General features: G+C 43.2%; 1 protein-coding gene across 1 annotated transcript in view; it reads left to right on the forward strand.

Moving 5' to 3' along the window:
• Positions 1-23,959, forward strand: part of LOC120922134 (class I histocompatibility antigen, F10 alpha chain-like) — a gene marked incomplete at its 3' end in the record, with an annotated part of 60,089 nt that extends 36,130 nt beyond the window's left edge. Inside the window, exon 3 of the mRNA XM_040334608.1 lies at positions 23,681-23,959. Within this exon, the coding sequence (XP_040190542.1) occupies positions 23,681-23,959 (279 nt within the window). The remainder of the gene's footprint in view (positions 1-23,680) is intronic.
• Positions 23,960-25,251: the final 1,292 nt, after the last annotated feature.

Consider the following 25,251-nt stretch of genomic DNA (forward strand, 5'->3'; position numbering starts at 1 on the left):
TGACACCTTTCCATCTCTACTGGGGCATCAGGCGGCCTTCCCAGCAGAGTGTTAAATATAGCCCAAACCATGCTTGTTGTAACCCTGGCGGTATGATTATTTCAAATTTTAGGTGCTGAAAGCGGTACCATTATTTTGCATGGAAATTTGGTGTTTTATATTGTAGGCCTGCAATTCTTAGGAATAACTCACTTAAATCTGTCCAAATAAGAGTCTAGTAGACATCCCAGGTATAATAAAATTTGAAACACAAAATCATAAATTATAATATAATAAATATAAATAATTATAACAAATAATATAATAATAATAATAAAAATGATTACTTTTGATGATGAATTTCCCCACAAATCACTATCGTTAAATTAAGTGATTCTAATTTATTATCGCTGTTTTTTAGCTGGTCTAAAACCACTTTTGACATAAAAGAGACACTTTTTGGTTGCTATGGACAATCTCCAGTTTCCAGGCAGAAAGAACAGTTTTTATTATATAAAAGTACATGTAGGACACTGGGCAGACCACTAGGGACAAAGAAGGGGGGGGTGTATTTATTTCATACAGTACTGTAATCTATAATATTACAGTATACTGTATGTGTTGTTTATTTACTTTTTTAAATTTGGTGCCGATCTCCGCCCCTGCGTCGTAGCGTCGCAGGGAACAGAGCTCGGCGGCATTCGGCACTGTGAATCGAGCGAGGAGGACACAGCTCGTTCACACAGCGGGGAGGCATCGCAGGATCCAGGGACAAGGTACCGTATTTATCGGCGTATACCGCGCACTTTTTTGCCCTGAAAATCAGGGCAAAATCGTGGGTGCGCGGTATACGCCGATACCCGCTTTCCCGCGCCGATTTTTTATTTTTTTTACAATTCTTTATTTTTCCATTTTTCATCACTTCACATTGCCTCAAGCAGAGGTTAGTATCACAGCAATCAATACATACAGCTTCACTCTCTACATTATTACTTTTTTAATTTTTCTTATTTGAACATCCTCTTACTCTTATATTCCTCAACCTTCCTAAAAATCCTCTAATCAGATACTGATGTTCCTTAAGTTCCTCTTCATTTAATCGCGCCCCTCATCTTTGTCGTGATCTCTCCCTGTTTAAGGCATTAATACCCAAAATACCCCCCCACTTCCGCCCCCCCCCCCTACATCCGAGCCTATTACCCGACCAATAACGGCCAGACCGGAATCCCCCCCCCCCCAAAAAAAAAACCCATCTTTCTCCTCTTCCTGGTGGGCTCCCCCCCTCCCCCTCCCTATCCCCCTCCCTCCTCCTCTCGTGCCCTATATCTAACATAGGGCGCCCATATTTCCCTGACCCTCTCTTCCCGTTCCCTCAGAGCTGCCGTGAGATTCTCCATGCTTTGCATTTCTGTAATTTTTGCTAACCATTGTGATTTACTTGGGGGGCACGTACTCTTCCAGAGAGCCGGAATACATGATCTAGCTGTAACCACTAAATGTCTCACTAGAGATCTTTTATATTTTTCGATTGATATAGGTATGTCCAATAACAAATATATCGCTGGTTCATCTCCTAAGGCCATCTCAGTTATTTCTCCTATCACTTCAGATACCATTTTCCAAAATTCTTAAACTCCTTCACAGTTCCAAAAAATGTGTAACAGAGTTCCCTCTTCTTTCTGACAACGCCAACAGAGATTTGACACTTGTGGGAAAATCTGATTTAAAACCTCCGGTGTCCTATACCACCTGCTCAGAATCTTGTATCCTCCCTCTTGAAATTTAGATGCTATTGAGGCTTTGTGATTAAATTGAAAAAAAAAATTCTTCTGAGTTTCCGTGAAAGTTACCCCTAGGTCCCTCTCCCATCTCTGAATAAAGCCTATCTCTTGTGGGGCTTTTAGTTCATTTATCAAAGAATAGAACAGGGATAGTGAGTGTCTCATTGGTTCTCCCTTAAGACACATTTTCTCGAATTCCGACAATGTTACTCTTACCGTAGTTTGTCCTCGTATAGTTCTGAGGAAGCCCCCTAACTGTCTTCTCCTGTATGGGTCTAGATGCTCGGACAATTCCCCTTCTATTTCTTCATTTGACATTACCCTGTTATCTCTCTGAAAGTGTATCAGTCTAGTTTGGCCCCTACTTTTTGAATTTCTAAAACCTGGATCCGTCAGGCCAGGAGTAAACACTGGGTTCCCTAAAATTGGTGTCATCGGATTCGCTTCGGTTTCGTCCTCTAGGTTTCTGAATATTTTTTTAACTATGCTAATTGTCGTCCCTATCGTTGGGTGTTTTTTAACTGTCTGTGGTAATACAGATTTAGAGAGCCATACTATCCCCTCCAGTGGAATCTCCGTCACTGCTTGTTCTAGAAGGATCCATGGTTTGACCTTCGGTACCACACACCAATCAAGTGCTCTTGACAAATGTACTGCCTCATAGTAAGCAAGCGGGTCTGGGAATCCTACCCCCCCCCTTTTCGTTTGGTAATGTTAAGATGTCTCTTCTCACTCTGGCCGGTTTCCCTGCCCATATGAATCTCGCAAACTTTGCTCTAATTTCTTTCAAAAATCTCTGAGGTATTCTAATTGGGAGTGTCTGTAATAAATATAATAACCTCGGCATTGCATTCATCTTAATAATATTGATCCTCCCGAACCAGGTGAATATCTCCTTATCCCATTTCTGTAGGTCACTTTTGATTTGCCTACCCAGCGGGGCCAAGTTTAGTTCTAATATTCTGTTTAATTTCTTCGGAATTTTAGTCCCCAAATACCCTATATGTGAGTTTGTCCATCTAAATGAGAAAAAGCTGGTTAATTGTTGTTGTTGAGTCGTATTCATCTCCACCCCCATCGCCTCCGATTTGTCATAGTTTACTCTAAAGTTAGAAAGTTTGCCATATTTATCTATCTCCGAAAGCAGTGGGGGTAGAGATAACACCGGCTCAGTTATGAAAAACATTAAATCATCAGCGAATGCCGCAAGCTTGTGCTCCCCCCTTTACTTCGATACCTCTGATATCCGTACTTAGCCTTATTGTCCTTAAAAAGGGTTCTAACGTTAAGATAAAAATAAGTGGCGATAAAGGACAACCCTGCCGAGTTCCGTTGCGTATATCAAAGGGATCCGACATAATACCATTTATCTTAATTTTCGCTTTTGGTCTGGAGTACAGGCTCATGATCCATCTTTGCATCCCCTCTCGCAGTCCGATATGTTGTATAATTGATTTTAAAAAGTTCCAATCCACCCTATCGAACGCTTTTTCGGCGTCGGTAGATACCAGTACTAAAGATTTTTTGTATGACTGCGAAAGGTGAATTGCATTTATCACTCGCTGCGTATTTTCCCTACCTTCTCTTCCTGGCGTGAAACCTACCTGATCCTGATGTATCAGGCCGGGGATATATGGTAGTAATCTGTTTGCTAAAATTTTTGCGAAGATCTTCAGGTCTACATTCAACAACGATATTGGACGGTAATTTGCGCATTGCGCTGGGTCTTTCCCCTCTTTCTGTATGACCGCTATGTGTGCCATGAGAGCTTCTTCAGGCATCTCCTGTCCTTCCCGTATCGAATTGAATGCACCCAAAAATCTCGGCCACAATTTTTCTGCGTAGGTCTTATAATAAAGGAGGGTGAATCCATCTGGACCGGGGGCTTTACCTGGTTTTAACAGCTTAAGCGTGTTTGTGAATTCTTCTGCAGTTCTCGGGCCTTCTAAACTTCTCCCTGTTTCCTCCGATAGCTTCGGCATTCCTGACTTCTTTATATATTCTTTTGATTTCTCCTCTCTCTCCACAGTCCTTACTATATTCTGCTCTCTCTTTAGCTGATACAAACTCACATAATAGTTTCTAAATATTTCCGCAATTTCTTGTGGGGACTTAGCTATTCTATTGCCCGTTGTTTTAATACCCTCAATATGATTTTGTCCTCTTACTTCTCCTAATGCTTTCGCTAACACCCTACTTGGCTTGTTGCCAAATTCGTAGAAAGCTTGTTTACACCTTCTTAATGACGCTTTCGCTTTATCCGTTAGTGATAAGTTCAATTTGTCTCGCGCCTTCTTCAGCTTCTCCTCTACCTGTATTGCCAATGATCTTTTGTGTGTTTTTTCCAATCTACAAATTTCTTCTAACAAGGCTTCCCTCTGTGCACCTAACTGATGTTTCCTATGTGTTCCCAGAGATATTAATATTCCTCTCATATAACATTTATGTGTTTCCCAGACACAAGTTGGGGTCACCTCTCCTACCTCGTTGTTGGAAAAAAACATCTCCAACTCCTGAGCTATTTTTCCCTCATACTCTGGGTCTTTTAAAAGGGACTCATTGATTTTCCAGTGCCAATCACGTACTACAGGTTCCCCCCATTCCAATGTGCATTTTGTTGGTGAGTGATCCGATATTGAGAAAGAACCAATAGAGGCATCCGCTATGCCCTGTAAAAAATTTTGTGATACAAATATATAATCTATTCTGGAATAGGTTCTATATTTAGCCGAAAAAAAAGTGTAGTCTCTCTCATGTGGATGAGTGGTCCTCCAGCAGTCTACTACCTGTATCTCTTGTAGGAGTCTGTTTGCTTTGCTTAATTTGCTATATGCTATGTGCGAAGTTCCCTTAGATGTGTCTAATATAGGATCTAAAGCTATGTTTAAGTCCCCAGCCATTATTACGATACCTTCCATATTCTGATGTACTCTGTTTATGTATTTCTCCAGCGCTGGCACCTGACCCTCATTGGGCAAATACACATTTACCAGAGTCACCTTCTGGTCATTTATGTAGCCTTTCACAATAAGAAGCCTTCCTTCCTCATCCTGCATTACACTTAACTCTTTCCATGAAATCATTTTTGAAAACATAATTGAAACTCGCTTTGTCTTTGTTGTCAATGAAGAACTGTGGTACACCGTTGGGAATCTGTAGTTCCCTAAGTTTGGAGTTTTATTTTTTCTGAAGTGTGTCTCCTGGAGAAACACAACTTGTGCCTTGGATCTCCATAGTTCTGCCATTAATTTTGATCGTTTCTCTGGATTATTTAACCCTTTGACGTTATAGGACATCACCGTAATCTTTGTCATTTTAGTGTTTTACGTGGATTATCCCCACCAGCTCTTAATGGGAAGGGGGGAGGGGCCAAGCGAGGAGGTGAGAGAGGCAGGGGGAGGCCCACCCCCTGAAGGGGAAATATATATATATATATATATATATATATATATATATATATATATATATATATATATATATAAATAATCCGGTTAATCCCCTAGGATCCCAGATATTAAAAAAAAAAAAAATAATAATAATTCTTAGCGTCTCCGACTTCCCTCCACACGGAGGAGAGGCACTCTTATGGGGAAAGAGTATGAGCATTGAGGAGAGTCACGCCTTCATGTTGGTCCGGGTGCACCACATCTATTTAACCCTTATAGTCTTTTTCCTTTTTCCCCCCCTATATACACAAAAAGCATAGAGAAGATTTGCTAAGAGATAAAAATTTCTCCTTTACCCATTCTTTTTTCTGTCTCTCTTCTCTTTCTGTTTCTTTGTCCCCCCCTTTATACAATATAAACAGCTAACGCCCATTTTAGTGCCTAGGCTTTTTAATCAGCAACCACCTAACACCTAACATTGGCATCCAAATGTTTCCAATATTAAAAAAAAAAAAAAAAAAAAACCAAACAAAACAATAACCACGCCACCTAAAAAAAAAAAAGCGGGTTGAGTTATCTTTAACATTGAGAGTTATTATAAGGGATCCCCTCTTGTCTGGGGTCTGGTGGTACACTTCCTCTCGTTTTCTTTTCCTAGCATTGGGGGGCAGCTCTCCATATTGCCAATGTTACTGTAGCTCTTTGCTGTCCATATCTTCCCTCTATTTATCTAGCGTCTCTATCTGTTGCCACTGACAAATCCAACCAATTAGGGACTTCTATTGGCATTGATCCCAGAAATTCAAAGAGCGCAGGGAGCTGGGAAGGCTCTCTTAAATTAAAATTTCTTCCTGCTCTTTTTATGTTTATGGCCAGCGGATATCCCAATCTGTATATAGCATCTTGGCTGCGTAAATGTTCAAGTAGTGGTCTTAACAAGCGACGTCTTGCTTTTGTTTGCCAGCACAAGTACGGAAATAACTGTATACTAGCCCCCTCCCATAACACCGTTCCTCCTTTCCATGCTTCCCTCAGAATATCTTCCTTTATTCTAAAAAAATGTATCCGGCATAGCACATCACGAGGACTACTCTGAACTGGGTTCTGAATTGTAGGGACCTTATGGACTCTATCCAGCTCTATTGGGGATTATGGACTTTTTTTTAAGATTTTATTGAAAATAGAGAAAACAGCTTCTCTTAATGCCGGACCCTCACAACTTTCGGGTATACCTCTTATGTGTACATTATTCCTTCTGCTTCTGTTATCAGCCTCTTCAGCCTTTAATTGTAATCTCTGCTATTGCTGTCTACAGAATTTTTCCTCCAGGGCTTCTAACCTTGCTGGCTCTCTAAGACAGATATTTTTTGTTCCCCCACAATCACTTTACCACGGACCTCTTCCATCTCTTCCTTCAGAGTTCTTGTCATGACCGTTAACATTTTCTGGATGTCCTCTTTCGTAGGGAGGGCCTGGATAAGTCTGCTTAGTTGTCTGATATCAGGGGTCGGGTCTTGTTCAGGCGTATTCCCTGTATCCCCTGTACTCTGTGGACCAGGCTGTATTTCCTCCCCTGCTAGGCATATATCTTCCTTTACCCTGGACATTTCACCTACAATTGCAATGTTCTCAGTTCTAATTACTGGTGTAGATAGTGCAATTGGTGCAGTCAGTGTCTCTGTATGCGCTACTATAGGTACCCCCGGCAAGTTCAGTGCATTTAGTGCATTTAGTATTGACGGCAATGCTGACAGTACCTCTGCAGAGGATTGTGGGATACCTCTAACCAGCCCCACCGACTCTGTAGCGACCGCTGTCCGCTCCACCTCGAGGGTTCGTGCAGTGTTTTCTGCCCAGTCTAGGACCTCCGATGCAGTCCTGATCCTTACTGCCGGACCTCCTGGGCCAGATGCTGTATCGCGCTCCGTTCCTGCGATCTGTCGCTGTCCGTCATCCGCTGCTGTAACCGCAACAGGTGTACTTGGTGTCACTGCGGCGGCTTGGAAGGAGCTCTCTGTCAGTGATTCCCTCCTCAAGCCACTGCTTCCAAGGGCGTCCTCCTGCTGTGCACTACCCCTTCTCACCGTCATGTAGCGGGTGATATATGAATGGCTGGGTGCGTGCACTCCTGAGCTTCTACCGGAGCTCTTTCCTCGCCGCGACATCAGCTGTTTGGGGCTGCTATTAGGCGCTGCTTTCCCCCGCTCACCGAGAAAGGGGGGGTCTCGCATCTGCCGTTCTATCGAAGCGCACCTCGGACCTCAGCTAGACTCTCCTTTCCAGCGCGCTCACTCCTCCATGCTCACGTCTCCTCCCCCGGAAACGGAAGTCTTGAATACCGAGTTTTGAATACTGCGCCGACATATACCGAGCGCAGTACACTCGGGTATAGTCGGCCGGTCTCGGCTCCTTCAGCGCTCACGTCCTGGATGTACAGGACGTGAGCGCGAGTGTTGCCGAGCCTGCCTGACAATACACGAGTGTACTGCGCTCTGTATATGTCGGCGCAGTATTCAAAACTCGGCGCGGGGAGGACGCGAGGACGCCGCAGAAGGACACCGGACCCGACAAAGAGGACACCCGAAGCCCGCAGACGGACCCCGGACCCAACGAAGAGGACACCCGAAGCCGCAGAAGGACGCCGGACCCGACGAAGAGGACACCCAAAGCCGCAGACGGACGCCGAACCTGACGAGGCCGATGATGGACGCCGCGCAAGACCCCAAAACTGTAAGTACAAAAAAAACTTTTTTCCACAGGATTCGGGGCCACTTTAGGGGTGCGCGGTATACGCGGGAGCGCGTTGTACCGCGATAAATACGGTAAGTAAACTCTGCCTGTGGACACTGCGAGGCGATCCAGAGTCTGGCTCGGGGTTACTGCTTTTGGTCCTGAAATTCCACCCCAAGCCAGACTTGGGAATACCACCAGGGGGGTTAAGGCCTGTTTGTTTTAATCTAGCAACATAGGGTTTGGTTCAGAGTGTAATTCAGTATGTCTTATGAAAGGATTCCGCTCCTGGTGCAGTTTGAACCCGATAGGGGCACCAGGAGATTATAGGTATGAAGCCTTGTACACACGACCGAGGAACTTGACAGGCGAAACACATCGTTTTCCTCGTCGAGTTCCTTGTTAGGCTGTCGAGGAACTCGACAAGGCAAGTTTCTCCATTCCCGTCGAGGAAATAGAGAACTTGCTCTTTCTTTGGCTCGTCGAGTTTCTCGACAGTTCCTCTATGAAAATGTACACAAGACCGGTTTCCTCTGCAAAAAAATATCTCCCAGCAAGTTTCTTGATGAATTCTGCCGAGGAAACCGGTCGTGTGTACGAGGCCTGAGTCCTTTCTCTCTCTTACATCAATATATATATATATTTTTTTTAATTGTTTAACTTTTAATACTCACATATTTTATTACAATGTATGATCTTTTTTCATTTTAATTTTTTTTTTCTCTCCTTCTCAAATCTGAAGGGGTGAATTTTCTATCCCCCCTCTCTCTAAAAGTCTTTTTTAGGTCCTGCTGACATTTACTAGGCTATGTCCATATTGATATGTATTGTGATTTATTGTAATTTTTTTTATTTCTAAAAAATAAAATAATTAAAAAAATAAAATAAAATTTGAAACACAAAATCATAAATTATAATATAATAAATGTGACAAAATAAATATAATAGTGCACTATCACCTATTTCAAGGAAAATATGTGACCTAATATATTAAGCAGCGCTTAAATAACTAAAGTGCAAAAACAAATAAATACATAAATATATATAAAGGTGTAGTGATGATCACAACACTCTTAGGTGTAAAATAAACATCCACAAATAATTGGACGAATCAAAACCTGTGAATAAACGAGTGTTTTAAAGGTGACAAAAAATCTAAAGTTCATAAGTGTTGAATTCTTCCTCAGTATCTTCCAGCATACCACAGTGTTCAGTGAATCCTCCACCTTTTATAAATGCACACTCACCAGAACGATATGCCGCACACTCTCGTGTTTGGCGTAAAAGCTTTTAACTGGGACCACTCCTATGTGATAATAAGAGATCCGTTCCAAATAGTGCAATCCAAACCATGTATCCACATAAATAATGAAAGAAAAATGTGCACAATAGTGTAATACTGTAAGCCAGTTTTAATAAAACACCATGCAAAAAATCTTCAAAAGTTACACTCACAAACAAACTCTTTAACCAGGCAATAATCACTCCAAATCAAAGATGTTATCCAATATTCCTTGTAGGTGAGCTAGTGGTCACGGCGGACCCTCAGTCAGCACAAACATACTCACAGCTCCTGGATTGCTTATGGCATTCAGACAGCTCCTTTCCTGGTTCCACAGCAGGGTTTATCATATCTGTGGGCTATTTATATTTTTAACCCATTAAAAACGGAATTATGCTATGGCACTGTTTTTGTCTTTTTTTGGATTAATTGGGAGCCTCCATACAGATTCTTTTTGATTACCCTGTTTGAAGGATATATACCAGTCTGGAGCTTTATATACATCGCCTGATTTAACTTACTTTTTGGTAAGTGTGTACCCCAGAGGGGGCTCGTTTTGTCCCACGCGGTGTCTATTAAGGAATTCGGGTGGAAGGTGCTACGCTATCTGTCCTTTCTTAAAGTGAACCACATCTTTTTATGGGACTTTACCTCTATTGACTGATTTCCTTCACACATTATTGTTTTATAGTGTATTAGTGGTGCCTTGAGCATTTACACCAGAATCATCACTTTTAGCGCTGTTTGTGATTGTTTTAATTGTGCATTTATGCTCTTTTAATTGTGATCATTTTTTTATCATGTCTTTATTGTTTTAAACGGCTGCTCCCATCATCGTAGTATACAGATTTTCTGTCATCTACGCTTTTTCAGTTATTAGCTTATTGCAATCAGCTTATATCCGGGTTTGGCGCTGGGAGGTGTTCTGTAGGCCTTCAGTACACTTTTTTTGTTTTTTATCTGTTACTTTTATCCTAGCAGCCATGGATGCCTTGCAATTTCTTGATAACAGAAATATAGATTTAGATAATATTTTTACCGTAACTGAGCAGACATCCACACAAGTTAATTTCAATGCTATGCTGACCACCTTAGGCCATGTGCTGGAAAAGCAGGTCCGTACGTGGTGGGACATATGCACTTTTGAAAAATATACAAAAGAAAAGATTATTACTAGAAGTTTACGTTGGGATGTCGCACCACAAGATGGTCTTGATGACATAGATTCTGTAAACGAATGGTATAACTTCTTTGATGGTATGGGTGCTAAACTACAGGAATTAGTTCTCAAACGGAAGAGAAGGAAAATGGCTATTTTGGTAGCTAAAATTAATGAATTAAAAACACAACTTGAACCAATTAATGATACTCAACAATTTACAGATTTTAATACCCGTATTGTGAAGAAACTTGAAAAAGTTGACAAGGAAACACAAAAGAAAAAGACTAAAAAGTTTCATAGGGATTTGGGTGATTTTCAGTCTAGAAAAGTTTATACTTGGCAACAAGTGGGACAGAATGAAATTGAAGATGCAGCTCATATGGAAGTTTCTACAGAAAAAAGGTTGGGGTCACACCCATCCGCAACTCCACTCAAAGAGCTGCCCTTGCACCTAAACCATCTAGAAATCAATCTATCCCTACTCAGCCTAATGGGAATCAGGCAAAAAATAATACTACAAGGGTGCCACAGAACCCTGTATACCCAAGTACATCTAGTGATAGACAATATCACATCCCAGTTCAGAATCGATTTGAACCTTTATGGGATGAAAGAAGCCGTCCTCAATCCCCGAAACCTTTTTTAGGGAGAGGGAGGGGAGGACATGGACGAGGCCGGGGTGCCCCACATTGGAGGGGGCGACCCCCGGCATACCAGCAACAAGCAATGAGCTATGCAGAACAGCAATGGAGGGAACCGCCCCCACATCGGGAACAGGATTATGTGTATTACCCCAACATAAGGTCAGAAGAACAAGAGGGTGTAGATCGGGACAGAAAGTCCAAAAAAAGAGGGAGGGTTTAAGTAGAGGTGGTATTTTTAATCTAAGTAATACTGAACTAACCTCCAAAGAGACAAATATTTTGCATTTAGGCCTTAAGTGCGGACTTAAAAGACCTATTAATAAATTTGACGTATTTATTGATTTGCATAAATACGTACGCAGAATAAATATGAAAAAGTATTTTATTAATAAAAACTCTAATTCTTCATCTGTGTCTTCTTCAATAGCACTTGATAGTGGCTTACGGAATAAGTCCCTTTTTAACCCTTTAAATAAAGGTAACCACCAGATAGAAGTTTTTAAAGGATTAGTCTTGAGGGATCTGCGCCAATTGGCACCCCAAAAAAATGTCAATCCTCAGTATATTCTAGATGGTATTAAATCATTAGAAGAAAAAAAGGATTTGATAATACGTCCTGCAGACAAAGGAGGTGGAGTTGTCATTCTAGATAAAGCATTTTATGATAACCAGCTGGCTGAAATGCTGAGCGACACAGGTACTTATGTTCTACTTGATAAAGATCCATCGTCTCAATATGAGATTGATTTGAATAAACTCATTAATATGGGTTTTAAATCTGGAGTGTTGAATAATCGTGAGAAAAAATATCTGTTACCAAGCTCTAACAGAATTCCCACGATCTATACTCTCCCAAAGATTCATAAAAGTACCCAATGCCCCCCAGGTCGACCTATCGTCAATGGGATAGGTTCGCTTACATCCCGGTTAGGTCAATACCTGGACCTCTATCTGCAGACGAGTGTTATACATACGAGAGCTTATTTGAAGGATACAAAAAGTCTTCTACAATTACTCCAGGAAATTAACTTGACCAACAGGGAGGAAGTATACCTTGTTACATCAGATGTCACATCACTTTATACCGTGATTCAGCACGATGATGCCCTCCTGGCACTTAATTGGAGCTTGAGTCAATGTGAAGACATCTCCCATAATAAAAAGGTGTTTTTGAGAAATGCACTGGACTTTTGTTTAGGACATAACTTTTTTTGGTTTGGAGGCAAGTTCTATTCCCAATGCCGGGGAGTAGCTATGGGGGCTCGATTTGCCCCGAGCATAGCTAATATGTTCATGAGTGAATGGGAGGATAAAGTCATCTTTTCAGTTACACGTCCCTCTCTCCTGTTTTACAGGAGATATATAGACGATCTTCTGCTTATCTGGGATGGCCCTCTCACTACGCTACATGCTTTTCTGGATGAACTTAACTCTAACACTAATAACATTGTGCTTACTAGCACTATTAGTAAGGATAGAGTGAATTTTTTGGATTTGGAAATTATTAGGACCGGCTCAGGATTATCCACAAAGGCCTATTTTAAAGCTACAGATTCAAATAGCTATCTCCCTATGTGCAGTGGTCACCACCCGATGTGGCTAAAAAATATTCCAAAAGGACAACTAACCCGAATAAGGAGAAACTGCACTGACACCACAGATTTTTTAGATCAGGCAGAAATTATAAAGGGAAAGTTCCTAGAGAAGGGGTATAAGAAAAATGGGCTTGATACTATTATATGTGAATTAGCCGCACAACCGAGAGAGGTGTTCCTTGCAGATAGAACTTTGAATAGGCCACTGAATAACCATGAATGGAATTTTATATCGGGATATCATGCCCAATATAGAGAAGTCGAGGCAATTTTTTCTGATCATTGGCATGTATTGCTTATGGATAAGGTGTTAATGGCTGTCCTACCAGAGAAACCCGGCTTCATTTACAGAAAAGCCCAGAGTTTTGCTGATAAGCTGGTTCGTAAGGTACTTGATCCCCCGATCAGGCCATCGAGTTTTTGGGATTGCGATGGTTTTTTCGCTTGTCGCAAATGCAGAGCCTGCCGGGAGGCCAATCGGCCTAAGAAAGCAGTTAAGAAATTTACCTCAAGTGCCAATAACAAAGAATTCAGTATTGGCGAATTTATTACATGTAACACCACACATGTGGTGTATGCCCTCCAGTGCCCCTGTGGGCTCCTCTATATAGGGCGGACTAAACGCCAACTTAAGGTGCGCATTGGAGAGCATATCGCCAATATTTTATTGGGTTTTAAAGACCACAATGTTTCGCTTCATTTTAAGTTGTTCCATAATCAAGATCCGAGTGGTCTAATGTTCTGGGGTGTGGACCATTTGAAACCAACATGGAGAGAAAGCAATCTGGTCAGGGATTTATCAAAGAGAGAAACCCAATGGATCTTTTCGGCCGACACTCTTGCCCCTAGGGGCTTGAATGTCGAGCTAGATATTAATTGTTTTATTAGTGATTTCTGATAGTATGTTTTAATTGGTCAATTTGAGTCGTAGCTGTTGACCCATTTTTTTCCCTTTATGTTCCCATATTAAGTGGTTAAGTGTCATTTCCGCTTTATCATTTGCCTGCTCTTTCTTAGTTCGGTTCTTTCTTTCTTGTTTTAGTTGTGTTTTTCATGAAAGATCACCGTATTTTCTGATACAGGTTAATTAGCAAATTATGGTCACATTCCCCTGTGCTTTGAGTGTAAGGTTGATATTTTTGCCATATATCTGCTTACCACAAGATGGTGCTATACTAGTTGTGGTCTATCTATCATTGCACATTATGTTCTATATTATGTAAAATGGGATCACTCTTTATTTTTGAGACTTTTTTAACAATGAGGTATTTCGGAATTTTTAAATATATTTATTAAATGATTACAGTTATTAATGTATATTTTAATGGTATTAATGCACATTTTTAATATGTAATATATATATATTTTTATAGATATAGTGTAATGAATTTCAACTGATTATTTATTCAGTGAATCTCTCACATTATATGAGTATATGATATCCGTTTTTTGTTGTTGATTATATATCACTATATGACATCTTAGTGCTCTTAATAGCCTTATGAGGTCACTATTATGTTTAAATTACATGTTTACTTCCGTGCGCTGCCTATCACCTTTATTTCCGGTGTCACCGTTAATTATGGCTCCTGTGTGTGGCAGTGCATGATGGATGGTGTAGTTTTTTTGGGATATCTCTCACTCGCCCCCGCACGCCATGGTTCTATGAGTTAGGGGGCGGGTTTAGCACCTTTGCCCGCCCTCGTCTCTACGGCGATAGGTGTGCCTGTGAGAGCAACATGTATTTAACTTGGTGGATTGCGTCGTGAGACCACGCCCTCTGTCGAAGTCCTATGACGAAACGCGTCAGGGCGTGGCTACTCACGACGCTCAGGAAGTGACGCTTGCGCTCCACCAGGGCCTCGGCTGGAACCAATGTTTGCTAGGCTCTTTGAGACTGTAATAGGACCAGCACGACGCTCTACCTTGCTTACAGGAGTTGGTGACTATGCGCTTGTTTATCTTTTATATTGTACGTGTAATGTTTGAAGGGTTTATCATATCTGTGGGCTATTTATATTTTTAACCCATTAAAAACGGAATTATGCTATGGCACTGTTTTTGTCTTTTTTTGGATTAATTGGGAGCCTCCATACAGATTCTTTTTGATTACCCTGTTTGAAGGATATATACCAGTCTGGAGCTTTATATACATCGCCTGATTTAACTTACTTTTTGGTAAGTGTGTACCCCAGAGGGGGCTCGTTTTGTCCCACGCGGTGTCTATTAAGGAATTCGGGTGGAAGGTGCTACGCTATCTGTCCTTTCTTAAAGTGAACCACATCTTTTTATGGGACTTTACCTCTATTGACTGATTTCCTTCACACATTATTGTTTTATAGTGTATTAGTGGTGCCTTGAGCATTTACACCAGAATCATCACTTTTAGCGCTGTTTGTGATTGTTTTAATTGTGCATTTATGCTCTTTTAATTGTGATAATTTTTTTATAATAGTGTAATACTGTAAGCCAGTTTTAATAAAACACCATGCAAAAAATCTTCAAAAGTTACACTCACAAACAAACTCTTTAACCAGGCAATAATCACTCCAAATCAAAGATGTTATCCAATATTCCTTGTAGGTGAGCTAGTGGTCACGGCGGACCCTCAGTCAGCACAAACATACTCACAGCTCCTGGATTGCTTATGGCATTCAGACAGCTCCTTTCCTGGTTCCACAGCAAGCTCAAAACAAACGCCACACGCCTTGTATAATTTCACGTTGGTTCAGCTAGTGATAAGATGACCACGCCCCCGACATGTTTCGTCTTGTGACTTATTCATGACTTATTCATGGTGATAGTGCACTATTATATTTATTTTGTCACATTTTATCTTTTATAATAGCAGCAGCTAGTTTAGTTTATTTTCATCCTTTTTCCAGTAGAGCGCAGTGGTGGTAATTATCTGACGGCCTTTTAAATTACCTACTTGTGATAATATAATAAATAAATATAAATAATTATAACAACAATATAAAAATAATTATACATTTTATTTAATAAAAAAATCAAAACACTGAAATTTGCCCAAACAAGGGTGCAATATTGCTAGTCACTGTAATACTAGACACCGCAAATTGCTTCAGTAAATATCCTGGGCATGAACATTTTTGAAACATGGGACTGCAAAAAGTCCGACGTCATAATCCGAACAATAGAACCCTGTTTCCTTTTGGATTTTCTTTCCACTGTCTTCTTGCTTTGCGCAACAAACCATGCACATCCTTGTAGGTGCTGACTTTTTCTCAGTTGGTGGGATGTAGTCTATGAAGTGGCGACTAGTCAGGCGTTCCAGGTTGACAACACCAACAGCACGATGTTCAGCTCTACTTACAGCTATTAGTGTTTGGTGGTTCACAAAGATCAGTTCGACAAATTTCCAAATAAAGTCAGAATGAATCACAGGCTTGTCACTCTTTTTTTGAGCAGCAGAATGTAGGCATTCCACAAGCATTACTCAAGAAGATGCCTGAAGATTTTCTTGTAGTACTTCTTTTGCTGTTTCCTCATTGATGGATAAAATGTCATTAATTGGTTGGCTCTGTCAACTCCTTCCATGGTGTTGTTGTAGTCTATAACTACTTGTGACTTCATATTTCTTTTCCACCTTTTGTGCGTACCATGACAGTGGCGGTATTATGGACTGTACTTATTAGGCACACATCTTTTTTGTCACGCCATCGCAGTGCCATCATTTTGTCTTTCTGCTAGGCAACCATTTCTCCAGTCTTCAGCTTCTTATTGCCAAACATTGGCAACATGTCACGCCGGTTAGCCCTAATGGTTCCAAAGATATCTGTATTTATTTGGTAGAAGAAACGCATAAAGTTCAGGAGACGTGTAAAAGTAGTCGGTTGTTACGCAATAGCCCTGATTCAGCAAGGGCTATATCAGTGAAAGATGTTGCCATTCCATAGTTGCTGTATTTTGGATTGAATTTTGTTCCTGGTCCAGTGTATAGGACTAAATTCCAAATGTCGCCAGTTGACGATATACATAGTATGAAGGATTCTATGCCAAATCGTGCTCTCTATGATGCAATGTATTTTATCCAGCTGAGACTTCCCTTGTAGGTCATTAGACATTCATATATGCTGATATCTCTTACTGGCACATAGCTCCGTTGGAATTTTTTTTTTAAATACTTCCCAAATGTTCTTGAGTTTTGGTGGAGGGTGAGTAGTTTCATCAAATTCTTTATTGTTGTTGAAGTGTGTAAGTACTTCATGATCAGGGAAAATTTGTATTTTGAAATGACCGTGCCAAAGGGTGGCAAGTAATTTGTTAGTTGTACAATACCACTTCTGTGGGGGTTTCCCCACCACTGTCCAAATGTCATCTTTGGTCACTGGTTCCCACTTTCTACTTCTTTGAAACTTCTGATACGTAGTAGCTTGTTGCTCTTGGTACCGGTTTGCCTCCGTAACTATTTTTTCAATAACCTCATGGATCAAAAATAGTTGTAAGTATGCCAAGGGGTTGTAATCTTCAACGTCCACTTTCATACCAGGTGCTCCAGTAAATGGGAATCTTGGAGGCGCTGTTTGATCCGTACCACAGTCAATATAGCACCAAGTAAGCACATCACAGATGGCAGAAAGAATAAACTGCAGGCAGGGCACTGGACAAAGCACTAGGGACATCCTGAAGTCAAATGATTTTATATAGTAATGTAATCCTATAAGATTACAATGTATTGTGTGTTGTGATTTGTACTTTTTGAAATTGCAACTGGTTCCACCCCCATGCGTCACGATGCTTGCAGGGAACGGAACCCGGAACATACAGAGCATCAGCCGGAGGATCCGGCTGGGGAAACAGCAGGAGTACATTGCGGGATCATAGGGACAAGGTAAGTTCATGTTCCTGGATACTGCAATGGAATCCCATGTGTGACTCGGGGTTACCGCTAATGGTACTGAAATTTAACCCACAAGCCACACTCGGGAATACTGCCAGGGAGGTTAAACAAAAATCATAAAAAATAAATATAAGTTTAGTCCACCTCTCCTAAACAAACCAGCCCAGAATGACAGGCATGCTGGCTTGTTTTACCATTGCTCTTTGGCATTGGGGGTGATTCCAAAAACTGGGATACCTGCACAAAGAACCATAACCCAATGCTAAAAGGCATCAGGCTCTTTGGCACCCCCTGTTTGCCCAGAAAGAGGGTCTCCTATACCATCTACCTTTCCTCCATGATGGGGCGAATAAAAGGTTACACACTCCCCAGTAAATTGGTTTTACAGGCCCTTTGGATCAGGTAAAAAAAGTTGTGAAAAAAAACACTTGCAGTTAAAAGTGTTTACATTTCCAGGGTTCAGCAATGCCAAATGGTGTCCTATGGTGTCCCTCCAGTATTGAAATGTCAGAAGAAAGGAAGGCACAAGTGTCTCCCCTTCCTTTCTGCTCAAACATTATTGGGATATTTCCCATGCCTATGACCAATAACAAAAATGGTCAGTGTTGTCATAGGGAACCCTACTCTGGATTTCCCTGGGCACCTAAAATAGTTTGAGCAGTGAGCAAGGAGGACCTGTGCCCTTTCTTCTGATTTACCAGTGCTGGAGAGACACTGTGGACACCCTCAAAAATCACAGATTTTTTACCTATGTTTTTTTCAAACTTTTTCTTAACTTCATACACCATTAAACTGGCTAGGGGTCTGATGGTGCCTTTTTTTTAGTTTTTTTTTTTTCTTATGACCCTCCGTTATTTAACACGATTTGATCAAATATGGTAATTCCTCAAAGTTTTGACTAGAAGTGAGAATTTTACCTCTAATTTACTATCATCGATTGATATTTGACTTGATAACATTCTAGGGCTGCGACTAAAGACTATTTTCATAATAAATTAGTTGGCCGATATTGTTTTGATTAATCGGATAAAAAAAAGTGTGATGTATAATTTAGTTAACATGTAAAGCTTAAAAAAGACAATTTATTCTTAACTATCCATATGCAGTGGTAAATATAAATAACCAGCTATATGGTTGGGGAACAAAATATCGAATTCACTCTTAGCCCCGCTAACATCTGTGCGATTTGACAGGTCAAATCACAGCCTATTTCTGGCAAAGGGAGAGTCCCACGCCGACTTTGTGGGGCCACACCGATTTCCAAAAGTAGTTCCTGCACTACTTTTGGTGACTTTAGGGGTTATTTCAATCGACATCTGTGCATGAACCCGCACAAATGTGTCTGAACTTGCATGACTGAAATGTGGCTGAACGCGTTGATGTGAACGAGGACTTAGAGTAACAGATATATACTGTATCTACTGTTAGAGGCTGAATCTGGTACAAATCATCAAATTTTTTTTACAAAGAAAAAAAAATTCAAAAGGCCTAAAACACAGTTTTGCAGATTTTCAGACAGAACTCTAATATATATATATATATATATATATATATATATATATATATATATATATATATATATATATATATATATATATATATAACAATCAGCGCAACAAAATTTCAAACCAATATTATGTGAATAAAAGCTAAGCACTAAAGGCAATTTTCACATTACCTTTACATACAAAAAAAAAAAGAGAATGTGCAGAACAAACCAATACTACATATGAAAGTATAATGAAGATGTAGCTCAGAGAGAATAATAAAATATCCATGAATATATACATCCACTGAGAGCATGACAGATATGACATCCAAAGTGACAAACGTGTTGGATTCCACCACTCACACAGTGATATTTTTTTTTTGAGGGGGGGGGTAGTGGATTGTCTGTGTTTTTTTCTTTTTTATTATTATTTACATTTTATTTTTTAAATTATTTATTGCAAATTTTTTTTCTTTTTTTTTAATCAGCCCTGTTGGGGGGGCTTAAGTGAGATATTAGGGGTCTTAACAGACCTCTGACATCTCCCCTCTGGGACAGGGACTAGGGACACATATTCCCCAATCCCTTTTTCTGCAGCTTCAGCTGTGCTGAAAATGGCTCCTACCCCGCACTCTATCCTGACAGTTCCAGGGGCTGGAGGAGGAGCACGGAAGGAGAGAGAAACACGGCGGGATACACGGCGGGATACACGGCGGGATACACGGATGGATACACGGATGGATACACGGATGGATACACGGATGGATACACGGATGGATACACAGAGGGATGCACGGAGGGATACACGGAGGGAGAGAGAAACACGACGGGGGACATGCAGGGATACACGGAGGGAGAGAGAAACACGGCGGGGGACACGGGGGAGAAGGAAAAACCGAGGGGGACACAGAGGAAGAGAGACTGCAGCAAAACGGAGGGGGGTTGGAGGAGGACACGGGACAGTCAGCGGTGATCGTGCGAGCAGTCATTATCTGCAATTTTTAAGCTGTTTCGGCATGTCCCCAAAACAGCTGTTTTCGGCCGATATGTATCGGCCACCGATATATCAGTGCATCCCTAGTTATAATACCACTAATAGCTCTGCTCACTGTACGGGGCTCTGTCAAACATATCTGTGAAACACATATGCAATCTAAAGAAGCGACAAAATAGTGCTCTCTGTTTTAAAAAAATGTAATGATACAAAACATAAAATCCACTCACATTCATGAGCACTGTCCTCAGCACATGTAAACTGCATTGTGGTACACAGTAATCTTGAAGTTTGCATGGAGATAGCCGCGGGTGATGCTGGCATCTGCAAAGGGTTCCTCCCCCATATGCGTTACGTCCCGAGTGGGACTTCGTCAGCGGGGATACAACCAAGATGTCACCCAGCATTAAAATAGCAGCGCCATATCCATGGAAACCAAAAACACAGCTGAATAATTGCATCGAGTCTGCATAGTTAGAAAGAAACAACAACTTCCTGTTGTCAGTGACCACACATCTACATATGCAGGGTTCTCAGGGCTGGTTTCAACTTTTGGTCCTCCTCTCCACTTGTTTCCCTTCTTTGCAGTCTCTTTTAAAACATTAGAAAAAGGTGCCAAGAGCCTTGATGCCACTGTGCACTTAGACCCATGGCCCACCCCCCTGCCAGAACCTGAGCCCAAGCCCAACCGACTACTAATAGGCCGACTCTGGAACTGTGAATGGAGACACGTTCAGAGCCAGGAGACAAGTAGATTTTTTTAGGGCACTTTTCTGCTGTTCATGGACAATTTTATATACAGTGTAAATTTATGGATGATTGGCAACCCAGCTCATATACCTTGTGTACATAAATTCACATATAGTATCACCTTCTATATCAGACCTGGGCAAACTACGGCCCGCGGGCCGTATACGGCCCGGCGGACCTTTTAATCCGGCCCACCCCCGCCGCCGCAACCTACTGTTATCACCGCGGCGGGGAACATAACAGACAGCGTTCGTTTGAACAGCTGTTTTCCCCGCCGCGCATAGACACTCCCCCTTGGACGGATCTGTCCAATCGCGAGCAAGGGGGAGTCACATAGACACTCCCCCTTGCTCGCGATTGGACAGATCCGTCCAAGCCAAGGGGGAGTGTCTATGGCATAGACACTTCCCCTTGGACGGATCTGTCCAATCGCGAGCAAGGGGGAGTCACATAGACACTCCCCTTGCTCGCGATTGGACAGATCCGTCCAAGGGGGAGTGTCTATGCGCAGCGGGGAAAACAGCTGTTCAAACGAACGCTGTCTGTTATGTTCCCCGCTGCGGTGCGGTGATAACAGTAGGCAGGGCCGGGAGGGGTCACTGTGCCCATCACACGCAGCACATGCAGCCACTTGTGCCAACACACACAGCCACTTCGCCACCATAAATTGTCGCCACTGTGCCAATCACACGCAGCCACTTGTGCCAATCACACGCAGCCACTTGTGCCAACACACGCAGCCACTTGTGCCAACACACGCAGCCACTTGTGCCAACACACGCAGCCACTTCGCCACCATAAATTGTCGCCACTGTCCCAATCACACGCAGCCACTGGGCCAATCACACTCAGCCACTGTGCCCATCACACGCAGCCACTTGTGCCAACACATGCAGCCACTTGTGCCAACACACGCAGCCACTTGTGCCAACACACGCAGCCACTTCGCAACCATAAATTGTCGCCACTGTGCCAATCACACGCAGCCACTGTGCCAATCACACGCAGCCACTGTGCCAATCACACGTAGCCACTGTGCCAATCACACGCAGCCACTGTGCCAATCACACGCAGCCACTGTGCCAATCACACTCAGCCACTGTGCAATCAATTGTTGCCACTGTTCCCAAAGACAGCCACTGTGCCAATCACATGCAGCCACTGTGCCAATCACATGCAGCCACTGTGCCAATCACACGCAGCCACTGTGCCAATCACACGCAGCCACTGTGCCAATCACATGCAGCCACTGTGCCCAAACGCAGCCACTGTGCCAATCACACGCAGCCACTGTGCCAATAACACGCAGCCACTCCGCCCATCAAACGCAGCCACTGTGCCAATCACACGCAGCCACTGTGCCCATCAAACGCAGCCACTGTGCCCATCAAACGCAGCCACTGTGCCATCACATGCAGCCACTGTGCCAACACACGCAGCCACTGTGCCATCAATTGTCGCCACTGTGCCCATCAAACGCAACCACTGTGCCATCACACGCAGCCACTGTGCCATTACATGCAGCCACTGTTTAATCAATTGTTATTGATTAAACAGTGGCTGCCTGTCCCCAGCCTCTGTCCCCCTCCTGTGTCATGTCCCCAGCGTCTGTCCCCCTCCTGTGTCATGTCCCCAGCGTCTGTCCCCCTCCTGTGTCATGTCCCCAGCGTCTGTCCCCCTCCTGTGTCATGTCCCCAGCGTCTGTCCCCCTCCTGTGTCATGTCCCCAGCCTCTGTCCCCCTCCTGTGTCATGTCCCCAGCGTCTGTCCCCCTCCTGTGTCATGTCCCCAGCCTCTGTCCCCCTCCTGTGTCATGTCCCCAGCCTCTGTCCCCCTCCTGTGTCATGTCCCCAGCCTCTGTCCCCCTCATGCGTCATGTCCCCAGCCACTGTCCCCCTCCTGTGCCATGTCCCCAGCCTCTGTCCCCCTCCTGTGCCATGTCCCCAGCCTCTGTCCCCCTCATGTGTCATGTCCCCAGCCTCTGTCCCCCTCCTGTGTCATGTCCCCAGCCTCTGTCCCCCTCCTGTGTCATGTCCCCAGCCTCTGTCCCCCTCCTGTGTCATGTCCCCAGCCTCTGTCCCCCTCCTGTGTCATGTCCCCAGCCTCTGTCCCCCTCCTGTGTCATGTCCCCAGCGTCTGTCCCCCTCCTGTGTCATGTCCCCAGCCTCTGTCCCCCTCCTGTGTCATGTCCCCAGCCTCTGTCCCCCTCCTGTGTCATGTCCCCAGCCTCTGTCCCCCTCATGCGTCATGTCCCCAGCCTCTGTCCCCCTCCTGTGCCATGTCCCCAGCCTCTGTCCCCCTCCTGTGCCATGTCCCCAGCCTCTGTCCCCCTCCTGTGTCATGTCCCCAGCCTCTGTCCCCCTCCTGTGTCATGTCCCCAGCCTCTGTCCCCCTCCTGTGTTATGTCCCCAGCCTCTGTCCCCCTCCTGTGCCATGTCCCCAGCCTCTGTCCCCCTCCTGTGTCATGTCCCCAGCCTCTGTCCCCCTCCTGTGCCATGTCCCCAGCCTCTGTCCCCCTCCTGTGCCATGTCCCCAGCCTCTGTCCCCCTCCTGTGTCATGTCCCCAGCCTCTGTCCCCCTCCTGTGTCATGTCCCCAGCCTCTGTCCCCCTCCTGTGTCATGTCCCCAGCCTCTGTCCCCCTCCTGTGTCATGTCCCCAGCCTCTGTCCCCCTCCTGTGTCATGTCCCCAGCCTCTGTCCCCCTCCTGTGTCATGTCCCCAGCCTCTGTCCCCCTCCTGTGTCATGTCCCCAGCCTCTGTCCCCCTCCTGTGTCATGTCCCCAGCCTCTGTCCCCCAGTTTTCCAACAATGATATTTACTGCTTTTTATAAAGAAATACAATTGATTTTATGCAGTATTGAGTTTAGCCTTTTGGCCCGGCCCTCCAAAATATTTTTAGTTTCTCATGTGGCCCCATCGAAAAAATAATTGCCCACCCCTGTTCTATATCAATACAATTAGTATTACACACATAGCAGCACATGCACTACTTCTGCTTTGTAACATCTTCCCATTCTGTCTGCAGGGATCCATATTCTCCAGAGGATGTATGGCTGTGAGCTGAGAGAGGACGGCACCACTGAGGGGTATCAGCAGTACGGATATGATGGGAGAGAATTCATGTATCTGGACACACAGAGATGGATCTGGATCCCGACCATGAATGAGGCTCAGATCACCACACAGAGATGGAACAGTCCGGACATCAGACTGGGAGAGAAGGACCAGAATTACCTGGAGATTGACTGTATTGCATTTCTAAAAAAATTAATTGACCATGGGAGAGAAGATCTGGAGAAAAGAGGTGAGCATATACAACTATATATATGTATGTATGTACAATATGTGTGAGTGTGTATATATATATATATATATATATAAATATCAGTATTACACCAATCAGACATAACAGTATGCCCACTAACAGGCAAAGTGAAAAAAGCTGAAAAAATGGGCAAGGATAAGGATATGAAAAGGGCCAAATTGTAATGGCTAGACAACTTGGTCAGAGCAACTCTAAAACTGCAGCTCTTGTGTAAATGCTGGTGCTGATAGAAAGGTGCACATTGCAGATTGTTGTATATGGGCTGCATAGCCACAGACCAGCCAGTGTGCTCATGCTCACCCGTGTCCATAGCCAAATGCCCCAACAATGGGCATGTGAGCATCAGAATTGGACCATAGAGCTGGGTGCATCTGCATTGCTTACCTGGGATGGCCGAGAAGATATGCACTATGGGAAGAAGGAAAGCTGACAGAGGCAGTGTGATGTCTATTGGAGTATGCACTTCAATGGCTCAGGGTTATTTTGGCGGCAAAAGGTGGACTTACTTAATGTTAGGTGGATGGTCATAATGTTATGGTTGATCGGTATACTGTATATACACACATTATGCTGTATATGCATTGGAGGAATTCTTAAATAGTAACACTCTTAGAACTCCATCATGCCTCCATACAACAAATGTACCTGTTGTTAGCAGGCATATGAACTTGGGGCATGCACCAAGTACGGAGGCAAGCTGAGATAGGATTATCCATATAGACACTCCATCCTCAGTGCAGCTCAGCTTCCATCTGATCCTGTTTTCTCTGATTCTTCCCTTCTTTTACTGTTCTCAATCCATCTGCTGATAGAACAGAGCCTTAGGAGGCACTTTGCACATGTTCAGTTTGATGTGTATTGAGTTTTTTTTTTTTGGGGGGGGGGGGGTGCATGTGATCGGCACAGAGCCAACCAGCACTGTCCAGACAGAGGGTCGGGGGTTATGCAGCCTCATAGGATAGTCAGAGCAGAATAAAAACTCCTCCTACAAACTTTAACCAATGCTCAGCCGGACACTAATACAAGTCACAAGACTGCTATATACTGCTGATGAGAAAGGGTATTTAGCAGTTTATATTTACAAAGATATTTGCATTTCCATCTTCTGTGTACTGTCGGAGACCAGATATAGTGAATGCAGGCTCCTGGGTTTAGTAACACTTTAAGTTCTTGACTTTGCAAAAGGCACAAAATAAAACCCTCACATATGCCCAGTGAAGCGACTGTCCTCAGGTGATACACAGAGATTAAACAAATCCTCCTACATAAGT

Source organism: Rana temporaria, unplaced genomic scaffold, assembly GCF_905171775.1.
Source record: "Rana temporaria unplaced genomic scaffold, aRanTem1.1, whole genome shotgun sequence".
NCBI lineage: Eukaryota > Metazoa > Chordata > Amphibia > Anura > Ranidae > Rana > Rana temporaria.